We start from the raw sequence: 20,836 nt of genomic DNA, 5'->3' as shown, positions 1-20,836 counted from the left end.
GGAAAACAGTTGGACCTGTGGCTGTTCCCCGGCATCCTGGTCCTGCAAATCCTCTAATATGCATAATCTCCATGATTTGTGTACTTTGCTAGTGAATGCACTGATGGCTGGGTTTGGAACTTGTTAATGGTTTTCCTTAAAAGCTCCAAAGGTTCAAAACAGCAGAGGTACATGTAAGCAGTTTTGCATTGATAGGCTTGGTTCCCTTCATCCTGACAGGTAACGGAATCTTTAGTCTCCAGGGCATTTTTTAAACATAGCATAACTTCATTTGGTGATTCTGTAACAGCACTCCTACTACTACACTATGATTATGTTGAAGTCTTATTAATTTAGCCTCATGTAGCACAGATTCGATTCTATGACCTTTTTATTTTATTTTTTTTCCCCATGGTGTGCTTCTCTTTGGGTTGGGGTGGAAGGGCGTGCATTTCGTTAAAATTCTACTTTGTGTTGTGGTTTTGAGACGAGAACTTAAATGCTGACAACCACAGTATGTTCTCACATCATCTGTTTCCCATAGCAACACAGTCCTTTTAAAGTTGCAGGTTCTGTTTTCTTACAGTGTTTACCACAAAGTTAATTATATAGTTCCTTTATGTCTCATAATATGAAGCTTGAATTTTACGTTAGCAGTGCTAATTAAGTACTGATTCCCAAGGTACTGCAAACCTTTCACTTTTTCTAGTTCTCTTGCTTTTGAATACGTTGCATGAGTTCATAAACAAAACACAGTAAGACCAATTATCTTACGTTTTGAGGAGCTAATATTTTCAGCTCTCCTTGATTTGTTGTGCTTGTATTTAATTATTTAAAGAACTTTTATATTGAATGATGCATACCAGTTTCTGGTGAGTGTCCTAATGTGTATATCCTCCAGTTTTTCCATTTTTCTTGCAGTTCTTTAATCACATGAAAACTGTAATTTAATTATAGCGGTTTATTCCATCACTATATTTTTTTATGCTAAATTATTGACAAATCTAGTGATTTCTTTTTCAGAAAGAGATACCTGCTCTGTCCTAATGCATTTTTATGCAGAAAGAGAAACACCAAACAGGTTGTTTCTGTCACAGTCACCACAGATCTCCAGTTGGCCCCATGTGACTGTCTGATACAGCTGCTGTGGCATGCAATACATCAATAAAACCCCAATGTTGCTGTGCATCTTTAATACTTTCTTATAGACTTAGTTTTCTTTTTTCATTTTCTGACTGTTTTTTACTACATATCCTGTAGCACAGGAGTAAGCATTAATCTTTGTCTTCCCTAGTGCTCAAAACAGAGACAGATTTACAGCTATCAAGTTAAATGGAGAATATGTACTGTCTTATGGTGATATGATGCATATACACTTACAGAGCTTGTCACCTGTCAGAATTACAATATTTTTGTGAAGCATTCATATACTGTGTCTGACTGGGAGAACAGCCTGAGATAAACAGAACACAGAAAGCTGGTGTTCTCTGAGCCAGCTCTCAGGAACCAAGAATTGCCGATTTCTGCAAGTCACTAGAAAACGTTCCTGCTGTTTGACACTGTAACTGGCTACATTGCAGAAGGGTTACAAATTGGTCCGTGCACGTGCAAAACAGCTCCTCCCTCCTCCGCTTTTATTTAAGATAAAACTTTGTCTCTCCAATAGTTGGGAGTCATGTTTTCAGCTGTTGCTTTTCTATGCTGCTTAAGCTGTAACCCTTTGCTATCCTAAATATTAATTTAAATATTTTTTAATTTTAATTATAATCCTCAGTCTTAAACACTTATTTAATATGTTGTACCAAAGCTGTTAATGAGGACTTTTGTAGCATGTATTTGGGCTTTGACCGCACGCTCGGGCACTGCCATAAGGTAGGGTGCGCAGGGTGAGCAGTCAGATGATCTCTGGGAGAAGGTAATTATCTGTAGTCATACCACTAGTGAAGGCGACTTGGAGATCCCCGTCAGTGACTGAGGTGCCCTTCTTCTAGGCCCTCTACTAATAACTGAATTATTATCATTATAATTATATATAATATTATATATAAATTTATGCAATATATTAAAATACATAGTATTATATGTATAATAATATATTAAAATGTATTATATATGTTATATTTTGTGTATATATATATATATAAATAAATATTATCATTATAACTGAATGTTATCAGCCACAAAGGAAAAATCAAGAAAATGAACAAGATGTCCTTTTCCATGTTACACCTTTGCCTGGATCTGCTGGTTTATCACACTATAAATGCTGGTTTTTCTACTGGTAATGGCAGCAGCAGTTACCAATCAGGCAGCGACTCCATTGTGTTGACCTGTCCTTTTTCCCCTAGCATTTACATGTTTTAGATAAATCCTTACCATCTTTTGAGTACTATCCCTGTTTTTAAAAGGTTTAAATAATAAGATGCTTTCAGGTTTTTCTTAAGAATCTGTAACAGTTTTATAATGCAGCCATAGAAGAAAATTTATTTTTTTCTCCTCAGTTATCAACCTACCAACCTACCAAACTTAATCATTTTCTATGGTTGGAAACAATTAAAGAATGTGACTTCAACATGTCATCAAACACATTACACATTAGCTATATAATGTTTGTGGTAGATATGTCTTTGTGAATGAATATTTGTATGACTATCTCATGTATACCTACAACAAACTTCAACTGTCATTCATTTTATTAGGTCATTCTTATTAAGTCATGAGTTTATATCCTTAGTTTTCAGACTACTGCATAACGATTTGTGCAAAGAATCCTTAATATTTTGATTGCAATTTTAATTAATAATTGAAAAAAAGATGGGATTTTAATTTGCAGATGTAGCACTGTGTTTTTTTCTTTATGATGTTTATTACAGTAGTAAGTTAAATGACAAAAATGAGATCTTATGGTAATTAATCCTGAGATAACCATGGAGATGGTTGTGAATGCCGGCTGTTTTTCAGGTTACTTTCAGGTTACTACTGTTTGTATTGGATTTTCATAATTATTATTTTCCTTACAGTCATTCCATTACGCTTCCCTCAGGGTGAAAAGCAGAAAATGGTCAAAAGGTAACTTATCTGAGTTAACATTTTGAATGTAGAAAATGAGACAACTTCTCTGATAATAAGTGATCTGGATCAAATGCCAAAGTTCAACTTAATTAAAATTTTTCTAAATTTACCAAAGCAAGGTATCAAATATACCAAATAAATGTATTATAAGGTATAATATTGCTAAACTTGGTAAAATTTTCTCTGAAAAGCAGAAGGAAGGTAACACCTGGATACTTTGCCTTTTCATTCTGCTGTCTCTATCTACTCATGGCCTACCTGAGACTGTTAAAACAATGAACATTTGAAAACTATTTATAGCATAATAAATTCATATGAAAGTATATGGCCAATGAGCTTTTTTATTCCATTTGTTGGTTTAGTGTCCTTTCTATGAAAATTTTACTTTTATTATACTATACATTTTTAATACCTGAATATTAATTTATTAATAAATTTTAATAAACCTGACCAGGTTTATTTATTATAATTTATTATTATAAATTAATAAAATGTAATACATTTTAATAAACCTGACCAGGACACAGCAGAGTATGTTATTCCAAAATGTGCAAAATGTTAAAAAATTGGTTGTGGAATGTTGCAGAACAAAGGATGGTGTTTTAATGTTATCTAAATTCCTACGCTGTTTCACAGCTGTAAGACAAATACAATTCTTGTAGCAATATACACTTGCTTTGTCACAGAAAAATATCAAATATTTTAAGGAGATTTCCTACAGTCTTTTTCAGGAAAAATTATACCATAATTAAGACAAAACCCATTCTCATTAATATTTACAAGGCACACTAAAATTTTAAGCTTTTCAGTTAGGATGTATTGAAACAATAGCAACAACAACAACTTTTCCTGGTGCTATGCCTTCAAACAGGATGCAGTAAAGTCAAAATAGTGTTGTTCAATTAAATCCACGATAGAAAGCATGTAAGCATGTGCATTTTTATGGAATTGAATGATCTTTTTTATTGGCTATAAATATTGAGTATAAAAATCGAGTTTAAAAATTCATAGAATTTGACAGGCCTTTTGTCTGTAGTAACAGAAGATATACGGAAGAGGTAACATGTACATTCTGTATACAGACTATGTCGTACATCGAGGACTAAATAAATACATTTTTACTTTGGAATGGTGATGCTTATCTTAATCAGATAAAAATGCAGCCCTAAGAGGAATGAATCCTCTAGAGATTAAATAAACCATTACACAAAACAGGCCCTTCTTACTTTGTATTCACTCTGAAACCAAAATTGCAGAGCATTGTCAAATTTGGAGGTTGTTTGCTCAGTCTCCTCTCCCTGGAACTGAAGAGGATTATACTTGAAGCATTTTGAATTGAGTCATCATTAAAAATTAGTAGTGTGTTTATATTGAGAAGAATAGTTCTTCCCTGTTTTCATTTGGGAATGTATCTCACACTAGTGTTGCATTCTCAGGGAGCTCTCTAACAAGTGGGAGCAGAAGACGTATTTCCTGCAAAGACCTGGGGCACGGAGATTGTGAGGGCTGGCTATGGAAGAAAAAGGATGCCAAAGGTTATTTCACACAGAAATGGAAAAAGTACTGGTTTATTTTGAAAGATTCATCCTTGTACTGGTATACAAACCAGAATGTAAGTATCCTCTGTTTGCAGAAAGCCAAAATGAAACCTTAAACTTTATAATTCTGTTGTATTAAGTCTATTTTTACTACATGGTAGGATATGTTAGTGAAAACTACTTTAATTGCCAGGTCTGGGTTCCTCTAGCTGGAAATATTTCAATTGAAATTATTTTTTTTAAATTCTCCAAGTCCAAGCTTAATAAAATAGCAGATATTTATGGCAGTCAAAGAAAGGAATACGCCAGTGGTTAATACTTTTCCATAGACAATATTTATTTGGACTAACACAGTGCTCAAGCTCAGGTCTCCTTAGTTTCAGTTGTGTGGGGTGATGTATAGAGTGGAACCATTCTTGTCAGTTAAACATTACGGGAAGCCGATGTGAAAATCTGAGTTTGTAGAACTCTTTATCTGAAACTTATCCTTATATAGATGTTCCTTTGGCTTTTTGCTGAACTAGTCTGGAGTCTGCAGTTTCTTGTGTGTAAAACGCTGTTCTTGGTGAAATTTTATTGAAAACCCTGTGCCTACGCTTGTGCAATCTGCATATATGCAGGAAAAAATAATGGAAAGGAAAAGAAAAAAAAATAATTAGATTGCAGTTCTTCCCTTTGTATGCAAAGTCTTGTGTGCCCAATCTAAACTGTCTGTGTTACAGCCTGCTTTGAATACTGGTATTTTACCTCATATTTTCTATATTCTTCAAGAGGACAATTTCACTAGCATCATTATCCTCAGTTTTAGTATTTTCTTGTCAGCCCAAAACAGTATTGTTTCAGGCTGTGGGTGATAAATGCCTTCAGGTTTTGTTGTGCATTTTGTTTGGTTTGCATTGGTACATGCAAGGTGGTAGTCATTATATGTCCCACTGTTTTTCAGTCTGTTGCTTACAGCCGAGCCATAATTCATAGTAGACTGGTACACTTGCTATTACTTTTCAAAAATGTGACTGGTGTTAATATGTCTCCTTGCTTTTCCTGGTAAATTACTTTAAAAGAAGCAAAACATGACAAGACATACTTTCTAGCTACTACTTTTTCATTTAATCACTGGTGAGCTTGCTGGAGAAACCTCCTCAATTACTACTAGCAGGACAGATGGTCTACGCAATTGTGACTTTAACAGGAGGCATCCACAAAACCATTTGAAAATGTAGATTATATGATGAAGAAATGGAATTCTTCTCTGTAGCTGTTAATGTTTTGAATGGTGGTTTGGGTGCTCTATTTTGTGCTGAAAGGTTTTCTGTAATTTTCAGCAAAGGGGAATTAGGATGACTGTGCCTCTTTTAAGAAACTGTCAATTTAATTACTTCAAAAAAGTGATTGACATTGTGTGATGAATTAGATACATCTTTTAAGTGAAAACATTATGGGGAAAATATGTTCAGTATGTCAGCTGATTGAATGGTTGTTCTTAGTATAAGACCCAAATGGCTACTGCTCATTTCTCCCTTCTTTAACTCTATGTTCTTCTTCACCATCACTTTTTCTTCTCTTTTGATAGGATGAAAAAGCAGAAGGATTCATTAGTTTACCTGAGTTCAGGATAGATAGAGCAATTGAATGCAGACGAAAACAGTAAGTAACGTGTCATTTATGTTTATAAATCAAAGGATCCCTCTTGGAAGCATATTATATATAGTACTGAAAATTTGCAAAGTACAGAGAAGGTAGTTACACAGAAAGCCTTGAAATCTGTAAATAATATATAACACATCCACTTAAGCTTTAGTGTTTCTCTTTATTACAAAAGATACAACTTAATGTAAATTCCATAAACTGTCTTACAAAGAATTGGATAACTCTTTGGCCAGCTTTCCAGATTGCCCAGTTACAGTTTTAGTTAAATAAGTAAAGTAAAAAACAGTGATTACGTTAGTCAAGAGATAAAACTTTCTTAGGTTCAGTATGGTCATTTTGATAAGAATCAAGTGTGCAAGAAACAATTCCCATGGGACATACCATAAAAAATATCATAGCAAGGGATGATGAACATTTTTCTCCTTTATGGAGGAAGCTTACATACCCAATATTCTGTTATTCTCAGCTGCTAAAATATTTAGGTTCCATATGCAAAATTAACATTGTGTTATTGCTTATGTGCATATTGCTACTACTGCGTTATGCTTCCAGTATAAAGCATATGCTAAGCTTTGCCACACTTAAGGCGTATTTAATAACAAACACTCTCTGGAAATTGCTTGCAAGCAGTGTTGTGATTGGAATGCATAGCTGTCAAACAGCAGGTTTAACAGAACAGCGCTGATGCTTTGAGACTAGCACTTCGCCAGTATTTCCTGAATTATTTGCATGTGTCTTCTGTATGCTGCATCTGGGGTTTTAAAACTTGCTGCCATGAGGAGCTACAGTGAATAGTATTAAAGACACTTTTACAAAAGCTTTCCTACTTATAACCAAGCATCCTGAATTTTTATTATGCTTTTCCAATGACTGAATGTCCTTTTGGCCTGAGTAATACAAGTCCTACAACTATGAACACGTGTAGAACAAAAATACTGAAGATATGAATTACAAGAGAGACTGCTCTTCAGCAAATCAAACCTATTCAATTGCTTGTTCTTGTCTGGAGGTATTATTACAGTCTGTCTGAGAATTAGAAGACGGTGCAATTTATACTTCTATTAATCCCCTCAGCTGAGAGTATCACTACAGAAATTAAACCTGAACTGAGCACTATAAATTCCTCTGAGGAATGAGTAGATATTAATAATGATATTGAACAAAAATACAGGACAAATAATACCCTTCTGTTAGAATATAAAGCACTTAACAAATTTTAGTGAATTAACCAAGATCAAACAGAAGGTCACCGTGCACAGCTAGAAATAGCTTCCAGAGCTTACCTCTGAGCATTGGAGCACATTTTCTCAGAACACGTCTTAGAGAACCATTTCTGTAGGGTATATGCACAGGGAAAAGTCTGATTAACTAAAACTTTGCACACTACTGAAAACTGAATACCTTCAGGCTTTGAATCCTTTCAGAAAGAGGTGGGTCCAGGGGTAAAAGTATAATGAAAATGTTACTAATATTCCCTTAATTCGCTGAACTGAATTTCCCTTTGATTTCTTCCTTCATGGACTATCACTTACATATGTCCCCCATCATAAAAACTACACCTTATGCTTGCCACCAATTTGCCTGCCTCTCTGAAAAGGACAGAAAAAGTAAATCCAGCATTATGCCCACTTACATTTCAGTATATCCAGCATATGTGAATGGAGGGCCCTGTGCTTGTTGCAGCCAGCTCTAACCCATAGCCTCTGTACACACACTTCTGAAGCGCTTGCCTGTCCTCTCCTATGTTGTCGTGCCGAGGACAGGACAGAGTGTGATTGCCAGTGCCTGATTCCATTGAAAAGCTAACGGTTCCAGTGAGCCTAGGGACAGCTTCCTGTGGTTTGATTCTTCTGCATTCCTTGTACAAATAAAATTAAGGTGATGATGACCCATTCTGACCCAGCCTGTTCTGCAAAAGTTCGAGTTCACAATTCATTATTGTCTCTGCTAGACTAGAGGGAAGCATTTCAGTTAGGATTTTCTTGCCCTCTTTCTAGAGCTAGTGAAAGATTTTACAGGACCAGGTCTTGCTTCTTTCCACTTTAGGATACCTTTTGCATTTAATAGTGGGGTTTTAGTAGGTGCTGGAATGTAAACTAAAATTCATTGCAAGCTTGAAATCTGAAAATATAAATCTGGTTGTGTTCTTACTTTTATATGGCTGTGTCCATTTTGATATTAATGTGAAAGCTAGTAAAGCAGTTACCTTGACAGTTAATAGAGGGGAAAGAAACCTAGTTCTTTCCTTTTTTTCCTCTCTTTTTTGGTAGATTCATTTGTTTTTAAGTTAAAATTGCCTTAAAAGTATGCTTACTATTTTAGTGCGTATAGAAGTCCAGCTAAAATCACAGTGACAAATTTCTTTCAGCTCTCTCAAAAGCAAAACTAAGAACGTTTTGTGACTCAGCTTGGATTTCCCCTCAGATTTCTGTTATATTCAGAGCCATCATTGTGAAATGTTCAAACCTGACTGAAGCAAAGAATTTGAAATCTTACTAGAACAATTAATAGGTTTGTCTTTTCCACTGTTCTGTCAGATGGAGAATGCTGTTTTATAGAATGACTGTTAGCTGTCCAAAGTATACACGGAATGAAATAGCCTTAAAAAAACTTTCACAAGAATATATAGTAATTGAATGCATTATTCTGTATGGTTTGATCACTTGCCTCACTAATGCATTTAATAAAGGTACCCTCATTATTATACAAATCATGGCATTATCTCAGACTGGTTTAGCTCTCCAGGCTATATTTGGATGTGGAATGACCTTGTTTCTGTGAGAGGAGGTCTCATGCATAGACAGTGAAAAACTTTCCACTGCTTTTGGGCAACACCTGCATTTTCATGATTAAAAATAATCATACTGTATTAGAAATCTTAGTTATTTAAGTTTGCGTGATGGGGCATAACATGAATATCATGTTATTTTCAAACTTACTGATAATTATAATGGTTCATGATGAAGCTGATCCACAAGACTAAAGATTAATGGAACTACATATATAATTAATCATTGCTAACTAGTGCTTTGCCTGAACTTTCCAAAATCTCCACCTAGTGAAAATTTTCATTGCATAACTAATGCCAATTTAGGTCTTAAATTTATGGCAGCATATGCTGTACTGTTGGCCCTTCATATTGAAACTGCGCAGTCAGAATTCTATATAAATGTCATTGATATAGTATAGGTAGACATGAAGCTATATCTTAAAGGTTGCTACCGTTTCAGCAATTTTCATTACTACTTCTGAAATGAACTTGACAGCCCTGGTAGACAGCAAATAAAACCCGAGCCACCAGCGGGCCCCCAGAGGCAAGGCTAACAGCTTCCTGGGCTATGTTAACTGGAGTGCAGCCAACAGACAAGGAAGTGACTATTCCCTTATACTCGGTACTCATTACACCACATCTAGATTACTGCATTCAGGTTTGGGCCCTCCAAAACAAGCCGAAGGTAAAAATATAGGTATCATTCTATTGCATTATTCACCTCTCTCTATACGTGTAGTTATTTTCCTGGAGTATTTTCTGCAGTACTTAATGCTAGTGTATCTAAATGCTTCCTTAGTAATAATTTGTGACACTTCTGGGAGATGAAGATGGATGATTTATTGTTGCTTTTTGCAGCCCAGAAACAGAACTACAAAACATTTAAATCAAAAGTTTCCACAGAATTGGGAGCTCCGTTCCATAACAATAAAGACCCGTTTTCTTCATAGTATGTAAATATGTAACAAGTACAATGCATTGTTGCGGCTGTAAGTGTCACAATTTCAGGACATTACCAGAATATCAGGCAAAAAGATATTAAGGAACATTAATTATTAAGCCTGTTTGCTGTGACTTAGCACATGAGAACTCCTTTGCATAACAGGAAGACTTGCAGCATTTAACTGATTTACCCTTGAAAAAATTCTTGCTCTGTCTGCATTTTATGACACATTCACAAACTTGATAACAACTGAGACAGAAGTCCTACAGAAAGTAGCCTTATCTCTTGCATAATCCTGACTCACCTCGCCAGCAAGTCCATTCTCTGTGCCTTAATTGAGGTAGGGTTCCTGTGAGAATGTAATATCCAAATATGTAATCATAGCTTGTAGCACAACACAAGAGCACAGTGGAGCCAAGTCTAAATTCTATTTATCACACTAACTTTTACAAGCTGTAACTTTAAGAGGTTGACTTTAAAACCCCAATATTGGCATTTTAATGCTTTTGTGTATGTAAATTTCTGTCTAGGAAAATACTCCTATTTATAAGCAGAAACTCCACCATGTGATATTCTAACAGGATTGATCCAGAGGATTAGGGTCTTTAGATCCACCACATAATCCTCTCCAATTTGAGCCAATACTTAAGTGTCAGAACTGGAAGATAGTTGGGCAAACGGAACACTAGAAGGTGGAGATGTTGCACAGAGTTCAGGCCAACTGAAAAAAGCATGCTGATATCGCAGCAAAAAATACGACCATTAAAATAGCACATCATGCTTAAATATTGTAACAATGCAGGAGTATTTGTTTAGTAATGACTTTCCATTTTGAGTCTTAAAAATTATGTAAGAAACTTCTGTAAGGAGGCATAATATTTGTTAATTACTGTGTCATTAGCAATGTGTAATGTACCACTCTAATATATGCATGTGTGCATAAAGATATATACAAAACTATTTCATATTTCTTATTCGCAGACAGATATCATCTCTTTTGCTAGAGCAGCTGGAGTTGTTGGTAGTCAGCTGGCATAAGGAGAGTAAAGACTAAGAATGATAAGAATTTTTGACACTAAAATCATATTATACTTATTGGGTAAAAGAAATCATAAATTTGATCACAATATACTTAAAACTATATTTATATAATGAGCAAAATCTCTTGCATTAAAATCTTAACATTCAGTAGATATAATTAACAAGCGTTTGCCATCTAGTGGGCATCAGAAAACTTTCTCCCCACTTGGGATTTCCCATGCACTCACTATTTTCATTTGCAAAACAAAGTAGCTAGGGAGATGAGGATCTGCCGTTGCTGTTATTAATGTCCAGATTCCAAAACAATACTTAAATACTTCTCAATTTTCTTATGGAATTAAGATGTTTTATGATGACCCTCTGTGCAAAGGTAAATTTACCTGTAATCTCATGAAAAAGGAAACTGCAACTAATAAAAGTCGGCTGTTACCTCATTCTTCTGTACAACTTTTGTTAGGAAAGCCAAACTGTACCCATTTCTATTGGAAAATCAGTGTGCCCACGTGAAGCTTCATCAGCTCTCATTTTTGTCTCTAAAAATGGCCATAAATCATAGTAATTAATAAAACACTCATTTGCATTTAAGCTATTAATAGTGGAAGCTTTGCATCACAGGTTCTTCATAATGCCATGTGTAATGATTTCTAATCTAATTCCTCCATCTGGTAATTACCATATAAATGTCAGTATTTTAACATAAATGTTATGAACGATAGTGTGATGTTTTTTTAACATTTGCCAACTAATCAAAATAATGGACTTTAATGTCCTGAGTTTGTGGTTTCCTTGATAGCAATACTCCTTTTAATTACAGTCACAGAATAATTTTGTAAAAGACATTGTTATTGTTCTTAGCAATTTTCAAATAACTGCTCAGCTGAGGAAGAGCTTAGGGATTATACTATACAAAAGCATTATCAACAAGCATTTTGATGTGAACTATAATCACCCACACCGTCAGATGTTGAGATTGATTGTTACCTCATGCACGTAGTATGAATAGACCACTGCAGTGTAGTGGTGCCTGCATACAGCCAGCCTACAGTGAGGCTCAGACCTCGTCCCATGAAACCAGTCAGAATTGAGTCACACTGGCCAAGTGGCTGGTGAAGGAATTGACATTTGAGGAAGGAGAATGAATTAGCAATGCACGGACCAACAGACTTGCCTTTTGTCATGCTACTACTCAGTACCTCAGGCCAGCGTACCCAAGAATATCATGAACCATACTACTAATACTGTACCAGTTACACAAGTAAAACAGCACAGATGTTAAAACTAAGTCAGATCTACCTGATGTGACCTGTTTTTGTAGCTATTTCAGTGAGTTCTAATTTAACGTGCACTTTTCAAAGAGCTTAACTCTATAACTCTGAAAATCACCAAAAGGGGTGTGTGTGTGTGTGTGTGTGAGGATTCCCAAACAGCTAGGACTTCTCCAAAAGCTGTGAGAACAGACTGTGGAAAAAAAAATAAAAAATAGTAAGATACATAGAACTGACCACAAATTATAGTGTAAAAATAAACATAAGATTTAAATTTGAATATTGGCAACTCTGTTATTTGCTATGTGGAAGATGAAGAAGCATTGACTATAAATGACTCATGTTGATTGCAGGAAAATCACAGCAAAGGTTAGTAGACTAATATGAGAAATACTTGGGATATGGCTGGTTTTAAAGTAACTTGAAAAAGCGCTTGCTGGAATTAGAAGCGACTATTTAAAGAATAAAGACTATCTATGGAACTTCTTTAATATTACCTACTTCCAAATAAAGCAAATCTGCCACTTATGTTCCCTAGAACTTTCCATATTGCTTCTGTTAAAACTCAAATTGAACGAAGATTATAATTAGGGATTAAAAATATATTGTATCAAATTCAGGAAACATTCCTTTATTTAAGTTTATTCTAGAGATCTTACAGTCTTATGACTAAGTAAGAATTTGAGTGTGCTGTAATTTAAATGTCATCTCCAGTTGAATGCATTTACTGGCTAGTTATCTTTATATTCCTTCTCATCCTCATTTATTAACCTCAAATACATTTGGATAAATCCATTTATATACTCAGAATCAAAGTTACATTAGAGATAAAAGACAGTTATAATACATAAATTGGCAGCCCTCTATATTTCTTTGAGTAGGACACAAAACAGAGTCATCTAAATACATGACAGGAGCTGGTGGGGTCAGACTCTTACTCCTTTAGTTGATCTTCGGAATACAACTAAGATGTACTAAAATATACTCAATAAGATTTTGAAATTCACACAAGGATTTTTTAGATGTGTTACGGAAAAGATTTATATTTCTTAGTCATTCAAGGGCTTTTGAAATTTTTTACAAAGAATCAATTTGGCTCACACATGAGATCTAATCAGATTAGGAGGAATCCATCTATAAATTTATCCAGCAAGATTCAGACTGAAGATGCAGAATGACTATGAAACCTTTAACATGCTGAAGAATCATAGAACAGCTCAGTCTTGTGTATTTGTATACAAACTGTTTGGAAGAAAAGGTAATTTTTATTCTTTGTGTTCGTTTTATAGTGCCTTCAAAGCATGCCACCCCAAAATAAAGAGCTTCTACTTTGCAACAGACTGCCTTGAAGAAATGAATAGGTAAGTTATGTTTCCTCTTTATCATAGTATATTCTTTATCATGGTACTCCAATTGAAAATAGTATTTCATCTTGCATAGAAACCTACTCCTGGAGCATGATTCAATGCCGACTGATAGTGTTCTCAGTACTTAGTCTTCTGTTAATTTTAGTACAAACATTACACTGTGTGGCTCGCTTTGCTGAATTTTATCTGTCATGCCGAATGCCACAATTCCGCAAAGGTGTGTTAGTCAAGTTAGTTGTGTTGGTCTCAATCACATTCATTAGAATTTTTGTTTGTTAATGGGTTTAAAGTTCATCATACCTCTAATTTTTTGATGATCAAGGCTGGAAATTTTAGTGTGGGATAAATGTTTCTGGTATACGAAAACAGTGCATGCATACTTAAGAGTATACCCACATGATGGGATAAAATATTTCAAAGTCAGCTCTACTGACAATCCACAGTAATGTGACATGACCTAAAACCAGAGAAAGATATTTGAAGTTGTTTGGGGTTTTTTTGTTTGGTTTTTTTTTAAAGAGGAATGGGATTGAACAAATGAGATGCATTTATTTTTCACATCAGAATTTGAAAAAAAAATAATTTAAGAAAATCAACTCCTCCCCCCCAAAAAATCCAGCAACAAAACCCAGTCATCATTGATTTTATTCATCACATCACTGCCCAAAAACAAACAGAGGTTAGCAACATTCAGTTTTAAATGTCTTTGGATGTGCTGGGAGGGCATTCAGATCTCAAATGGAGAAGGCTCTGAACAACCTGATCCAGCATTAAAGTTGTCCCTGCTGTGGGTGGGGTATGGGAACAGATGACCTCCCAAGATCTCTTCTAACCTAAATTACTCTGTGCTTCTCTTTTGTGATTCAGTGATGAAGGCAGTGGTTAGATAAAGGTGAGGCAGTACCTTTGATCCTCAAAGGCAAAGTCAAATGTTCTACCTCCTCCTGTTACTTCAGTAATTTGCTTATTCCCAGCTGAGGTAAAAAGCAAGGACACGTGGGACAATGTTACCATACTCTGAAGTCTTGAGTCTTTTCTGGAATAGACTGCTAATACTTTGAGATTTAGTTAATTCTTTCTGTTCGCAGACTTAGAGAGACAGAACTACCTCAGAATATGGCTGGATTTTTTTCTTTGGAATATTAATGTCTAAAAATCATTTTTAAATTGAAAATTTATTTTCTGTGGCTTACATGACCCTTCAAGAAAGAGTGTACTGATGTATAAGACTGGCTGCACTGAAACAGTTCAGGTCAGTTCATTGTCCACTGATGAGGATAAGGTTCAGTTATCAGGAGTATCTTGCTGTGGCTAGCCATCATTTTTAGGATGTAAATTTGCTGAAAAATATTTTTCCAATGTTAGTAATGTTCCATTGTTCAGTTATATACTGTGGCTGAGATTTGTTTTGTCCAAAGCTGAAGTAAGGATCTTCTGCTATTTTTAACTATGCATGGTCTCTCCCTTGATTTTAGCTACTTTGATAGCTATGGTTTGTTGAAGTGCCATTGATCAGATCTTTCTATTACACCATAAAATGGTCTGACTCAAGCAAAACCAGGAAGTCTTGACAAACATTCAATAAACTGCTCTTACAATATTCATTGATTTTTCTATGGGGAGACAACAAAGCTGTTATGACAGTTTATAGCCTTCATGGAGAGTAACAGTTGGAAAGGTGCCAGGGTGCATTTTCATATCATACTATCACAGCCTGGTTTGGGCTGGGAGGGAGCTGACAGCCCCCCGAGCCCCAACCCCCGCCAGGGGCAGGGACACCTCCCACCAGCCCAGGTTGCCCCCAGCCCCGTCCAGCCTGGCCCTGAGCACCCCCAGGGATGGGGCACCCACAGCTGCTCTGGGCAGCCTCTGCCAGCGCCGCCCTCACAGGGAAGAACTTCTTTCTAGTATTTAATCTAAATCTGCCCTCTGTCACTTTAAAGCCATTATCCCTTGTCCTATCACCACAGGCCCTACTAAAAAGTCTGTCTCCATCTTTCTTACAAGCCCCCTTTAAGGATTGAAAGGCCACTATAAGATGTCCCCGAACCTTCTCTTCTCCAGGCTGAACAATGAAAAAGGAATATAATTTCATATCATTTAGTTTGGAATTTAAAAGAGCCTTTTTCCTGACATTTTGGTTCTACTTCCCATGGGGGAAGACAAAAGGTGAACTTCCTTTTGAAGTATTTTTTGCAGTATTTTTCCTTCAGAAATGCTGTTTCTGTAGAGTAATTGTAATTCACTCCCCAACCCAAATGATGGATTACTATGCCACCTCTGTAAAATCCCTGGGCATCCCCTGCAGCTTTTACATGCTTCCTGGAATTCCTTCTGCCAGTTATCCTGTGTGAAATTTGAAATGAGTAAGCAAGACTCATAGATGAAAAATGCACTAAAATACTAATTTCACAAATCTCTGTCTTCCCAGCAAATTGCTAACCATGTAATCTGAGGAAATAGGGCAAATACTCTGTGTGGTATCTCACGCTCCTGCTGTCACCACAAAATGTAACTGGATTTTCTGCGCTCACAGAAGGGTAGATCTTTCACACTGAAAAGTAAAGGACTTCTAACATGGAGAGGAACAGAGCGTTTCTTTATTCATTGTGTGGGGAACCTATACTCTTTGCTCAACGGCATTACCATCTTTTGTTTTAACAGCTGGTTTTAGAGTTTCTTACATCAGCTTCACTGTTCAATATTTTTTTCCACTCCAGAATATTTTAATCTGCCTCTAATACTGCCTTGCTGTTGAAAGAATTGTCTACAATGAGTAGTAATTGATTTGTATGTAGCAGATAGAGTCACTGTCTTGCTGCTGAGTTTTGCCTGCTGTGTTGCATGGTGCAGACAGACTTTGGTTTGCAAAATTAATGCTCATGCTGTTTTGTCAGGTCTTACATGAGCATAGTTGTGTTCTTAGAAATGAATTAATAATGCAATTGATGAGCTCATCTTTTGCTTTCCATGGTCACAGGGTACTCCAAGCTTGTTAAAGGCCTTATTTCCCAGAAGTGCTTCATCTATTACCATACTATGTATAACCTGTTTATCGCTTTAATACTTCTAAGGAAATTAGCATTGAATATAATATTCAGTTGTTTTACAGTATCTATTTTATTTAAAACTTCCGTGTGATTAAAGTATGCAGTGCAGTGCATTTACAATCTCCTCATGGACTCCAAATATTACATTTTTTAAATTTCCTATTTTAGGCTGAATAATTTGACCATATTTGATTTGAATAACTGGGTTAACTTTGAAATTTTAATAACTCACATAAATCTTTTGCGTTCATTCAAAGAAATATAACAAATATCTGCTACCCACTGAAACAACGATGATTGATTTTGTAGGGGTCACTCCCAATGCTTTCCAAGTAAAGACCTGAAAGATTATAACACAATATTTCTCGAAAAGAAACTATTAAAAAATTTAAGTATTCTGAATTAAATCTCTATTGATTATAAGCAAACAGGGTGCATAACCTCTGTATTTTCAAGGCTTTCCCTAAATCATCCTGTTTACCACTGAAGTTCATTCAGCTGTCTTCCTTTAAATTTTAGGCATGTTAGTTTCCTTGACAAAGGGCCAGTATTAATGCATCTTTTAGTTTTAATTTACTTTCAATATTCACTTACAAATAAGCTAACACCTAAAAAAAATCTTGGCAATGAAAAATTTCATACATACTTCCCTATGAGACATTGCCCCTCTGAAAGAAGAGTTCCTGCTGAAGTGTGAAGGACAGTAATCATGTCAGATCTATCTGTCCTAATTTAACAGTTCTTTAACAAATAGAGATGTGTAAATTATTAAAGAGCTCTTACTCCTCACCCAGTTGGTCCCTTACCCAATGAAAAGCAGGGAGATAATTCTGCAGAACATGAAAGGTACTTTTCAAACAGAAATCCCTGGAATGGAGATTCCCAGTGGTGTTGTAAGTAAACATAAACAGCAGGTTTTTCCCTCCTTCTTTTAGGTTCCAATAAACTTTCAAATCCAGGAAAAATAGCCTGTGCCCGAGGCCGCTTCAGTCCTGTAATTTACTGTTCTAACATAAAAGCTTATAAGTTGCAGCACAAGTAAAACAATTTTCTGATCAGAACTAGCTGCAGGCCCCAGGGACTAGATGAAACCACAATGTATATTGGAGTGAACAGCGCAGTGGTAGAGCTATAGTGCTCCATCTGGGGAAAACATTACACCAGGAGGTACTAGTACAGAGCTGTAGTCTTCAAAATCTCCTTTTCTTGGCTAACTCCTCCTTTCTACAATGTATAGATTACTTAGTGTAGACTTGTGAACTACCATTTCCCCCCTTAACACAGTTTGAGAACCGCTGGATTATAGCATTATGCTAAAGGAGTTCAAAGAAATTTACAATACACAATTGCAATTATCCAATACGCAATCCAAATTAGCATTCAGGTGTGAATTTATCCCTAATGTGCAGGAGGCAGGATTTGCATTGGCTTTCTGTACTAGTTTAAATTACAAAAAGCAACTTAATCAAATTCTGCTGTAAATAATACCATTGTGAATTTGTACAGTTCTTCTGGGAGTCAAACAGTTCAACTGCATTTAATGTAGCAGGTTTTGTGATTACAGTGCTGTACCTCTCAGTGATGAATGCACATGCATTACAGTCACATATTGTGATGTTACACTGGAGATACTAAGTTGACATTTCAAAATCTGAAGATTTTAGTAACAGAAATAAGTAATCAACATAATTAAATGTCGGGCATTTAACAGTATTGTTTGGCTTATTTGATCTCTTTTCTTTAAGAGTATGTGGAAGCAGAATTACAAAATTTTACAAGTAAATCATCCCATCTCTTAAAAAAAATTGCCTCCAAACCCCCAAAAACTCCCACCCATCCATTCTCAGGCCATACTAAACTCAGTTCTCATGGTCATAAAGAATGTTTTATTTCTCCAAAGCTTTGTTTTGGGCCAATCATTTCTTGAAAGCTGAGATAAAAGCTTCATTAACTGAATAAAATTACAGCATTCATTAAATGTTAAGACATCCTGACTTGGATTCTCTTCTACAGCTTTTCATCATTTACCCATACTTTCATAAGCATTGTAGAAAAACCACTTGGTTAATACTACGTGGTTGCACGTGCTGAAGCGTATAAATGTCACAGTGTAGGAAGCAGTAGGTGCATGCAGCAGCTGGTACTTGCCTTTTGGATGCCCGGAAAGTTTTGTGAATTATCCAGAGTAATATGCTAAATCCAATAGGACAAGATCACAGTAGGGTGAAATCTGGTAGCCACATTTGACTAATGAAGAAAATATCTTATTGTTTTCTTAGTAGATTCCTTTAAGTGTCAGCTTGAAACTCCAAGCTTGACACAAGCATTATTCCTTTTTGATTTGCTGCCACAACTGTGTCTGTACGTGTGTTTGAAAATTGGCAAGAAGAGTTCCAGTTGAGTGAGGTTTTGTGACTGTTTTGGTAGATTTCCTTAGGGTTTATTACTGGATTTTATCTGAAATTATAGTCTATCATAAAGTTATTGTGTGCATATTCTCTGTGATACACAACTGTATTTATACAGTAAGATGCTATAATATTTGTTACCAGAAGGGTAACTTATTTGCTACAGAAGTAGTGAACAGTTTTGTCTACAATCCATGGGGGGAGGGGGGGGAACCCCCCAAAAAACCCAAACCAAACCCCCAAACCAGACTTCTAACTACAAAGACATGGTTGTGCTTTTGGTTGACAGGGTGAAGTTAAAAAAAAAAAATTAAAAATCCATTAAGTGCATGAAGAAGATGCACATGCAAAGGGGGCATAATTTGCCATGGTTCACTTGTCAGCTCTTAAGCTGTCTGGAGCTGCTTTCATTTTTTTTCCAGCCTGACAAATCTAAGAAGACAATGCATGAAACAAGATCAACAGAGTCATGTCAAATTACCAAATCAGAGAGTACTTACAGTTTATCCCATGAATGATTTTACTTAACAAATTCCAGCAACTGTGACAAATTAAATAGTAGAAGTACAGGCTGCTGCGAGTTGATATATTTGGAGAGATGAGCTCATTGAGCAGACTCTGCTCAGTGTTATATTTCACTGTGAGACATCAGTTATGTCTTGGGGCTTCTTTTGTGTTGAGGAAAATCAAAGCATCATTTTAGCCATACCTATAACAGGAACCTTTATTCTGTTAAATGAATATAGTACCTCTATAACCTTTAGAAAACAGTGAAAATAATGTACCTTAGGAACCAAAATGGGAAACGTATTGATTTTTTAGGTGTCCAGTCAGAAAGACTGGTCAGGAAGAAGCCAGCATAACACATACAAGATTAATTTTAAAATATAATTCTGTATTGCAAGAATGTTACAATGAATTCTCAAATCCGATTATCCCACTAATGCATAAACATATAATAGAAAGGTTTTAATCAGAAATTAAATGTAAATTACACTGAATAGATTCTATGTATGAAATAAATGGTACGAGGGAACCTATATTTTAGTAGACTTAAAGATAACTGAAGTCACATTTAACTTCCACTGTAGTTCTGGCTTTTCCGTTTGGCTAAATAATCTCAAGTGTAGATGCAAACTCAAAAGCAAAGGAAGATATATTCCTGCAGAGAAACATTTATCATACAAACCTGAGATGACACAGAAATGCCACTATTAATTGATGAAAAGATGCACAAAAGATAGGAAATATGTAACTAATCATTCTATCCTTTAATGCCTTGGTATTTCATTGGTTTCATTTTTAAGGGAACATTTAACAGAAAGAAATAGTGAAAGCTGGGTATACTATTTCTTGAATTTACACCTTTTGAGGGTATATCTTTTATTTACTTTTTCACTTGAATTAGTTTCTGTTATATACCAGCCATTTTCTATATGTAAAATGTGTATCCAGCACTGAGGATATTAGCAAATAGAATTTATTTGAACCACAGAAACTCAGTACCTCCTGACCGGTTCTCCATGGATTTATGGAACACTTTAACTATAACTGTAAAAATAACAGCCTTACACCTCCTTTTTTAAAAAAAAATGGTTACCCTCTTGCCTTTGGTTTATATTCTCCTACACTAAACATAATAGTTCTCTCAAATTTGTTATAACTGAGATGGTTCAGGTGGTTTTGGTTTTCTTACTTGTGCTGGTTTACTCTGGACTGTAGAAAGGAATAGCCAAGTGGGTGAAGTATGATGCCA

The 20,836-nt window shown here is 35.6% G+C and overlaps 1 protein-coding gene across 1 annotated transcript in view; it reads left to right on the top strand.

Moving 5' to 3' along the window:
* Nucleotides 1-20,836, top strand: part of LOC102053859 (connector enhancer of kinase suppressor of ras 2-like) — a 213,110-nt gene that overhangs the window by 177,034 nt on the left and 15,240 nt on the right. Inside the window, exons 17-20 of the mRNA XM_055727544.1 lie at nt 3,000-3,048; nt 4,488-4,663; nt 6,160-6,233; nt 13,545-13,616. Of these exons, the coding sequence (XP_055583519.1) occupies nt 3,000-3,048; nt 4,488-4,663; nt 6,160-6,233; nt 13,545-13,616 (371 nt within the window). The remainder of the gene's footprint in view (nt 1-2,999; nt 3,049-4,487; nt 4,664-6,159; nt 6,234-13,544; nt 13,617-20,836) is intronic.

The sequence above is a fragment of the Falco cherrug genome, chromosome 15 (genome assembly GCF_023634085.1).
Source record: "Falco cherrug isolate bFalChe1 chromosome 15, bFalChe1.pri, whole genome shotgun sequence".
NCBI classification, from domain to species: Eukaryota; Metazoa; Chordata; class Aves; order Falconiformes; family Falconidae; genus Falco; species Falco cherrug.
The sequence above is the reverse complement of the archived record's forward strand: the minus strand, read 5'-3'. Positions and strand labels throughout refer to the sequence as shown.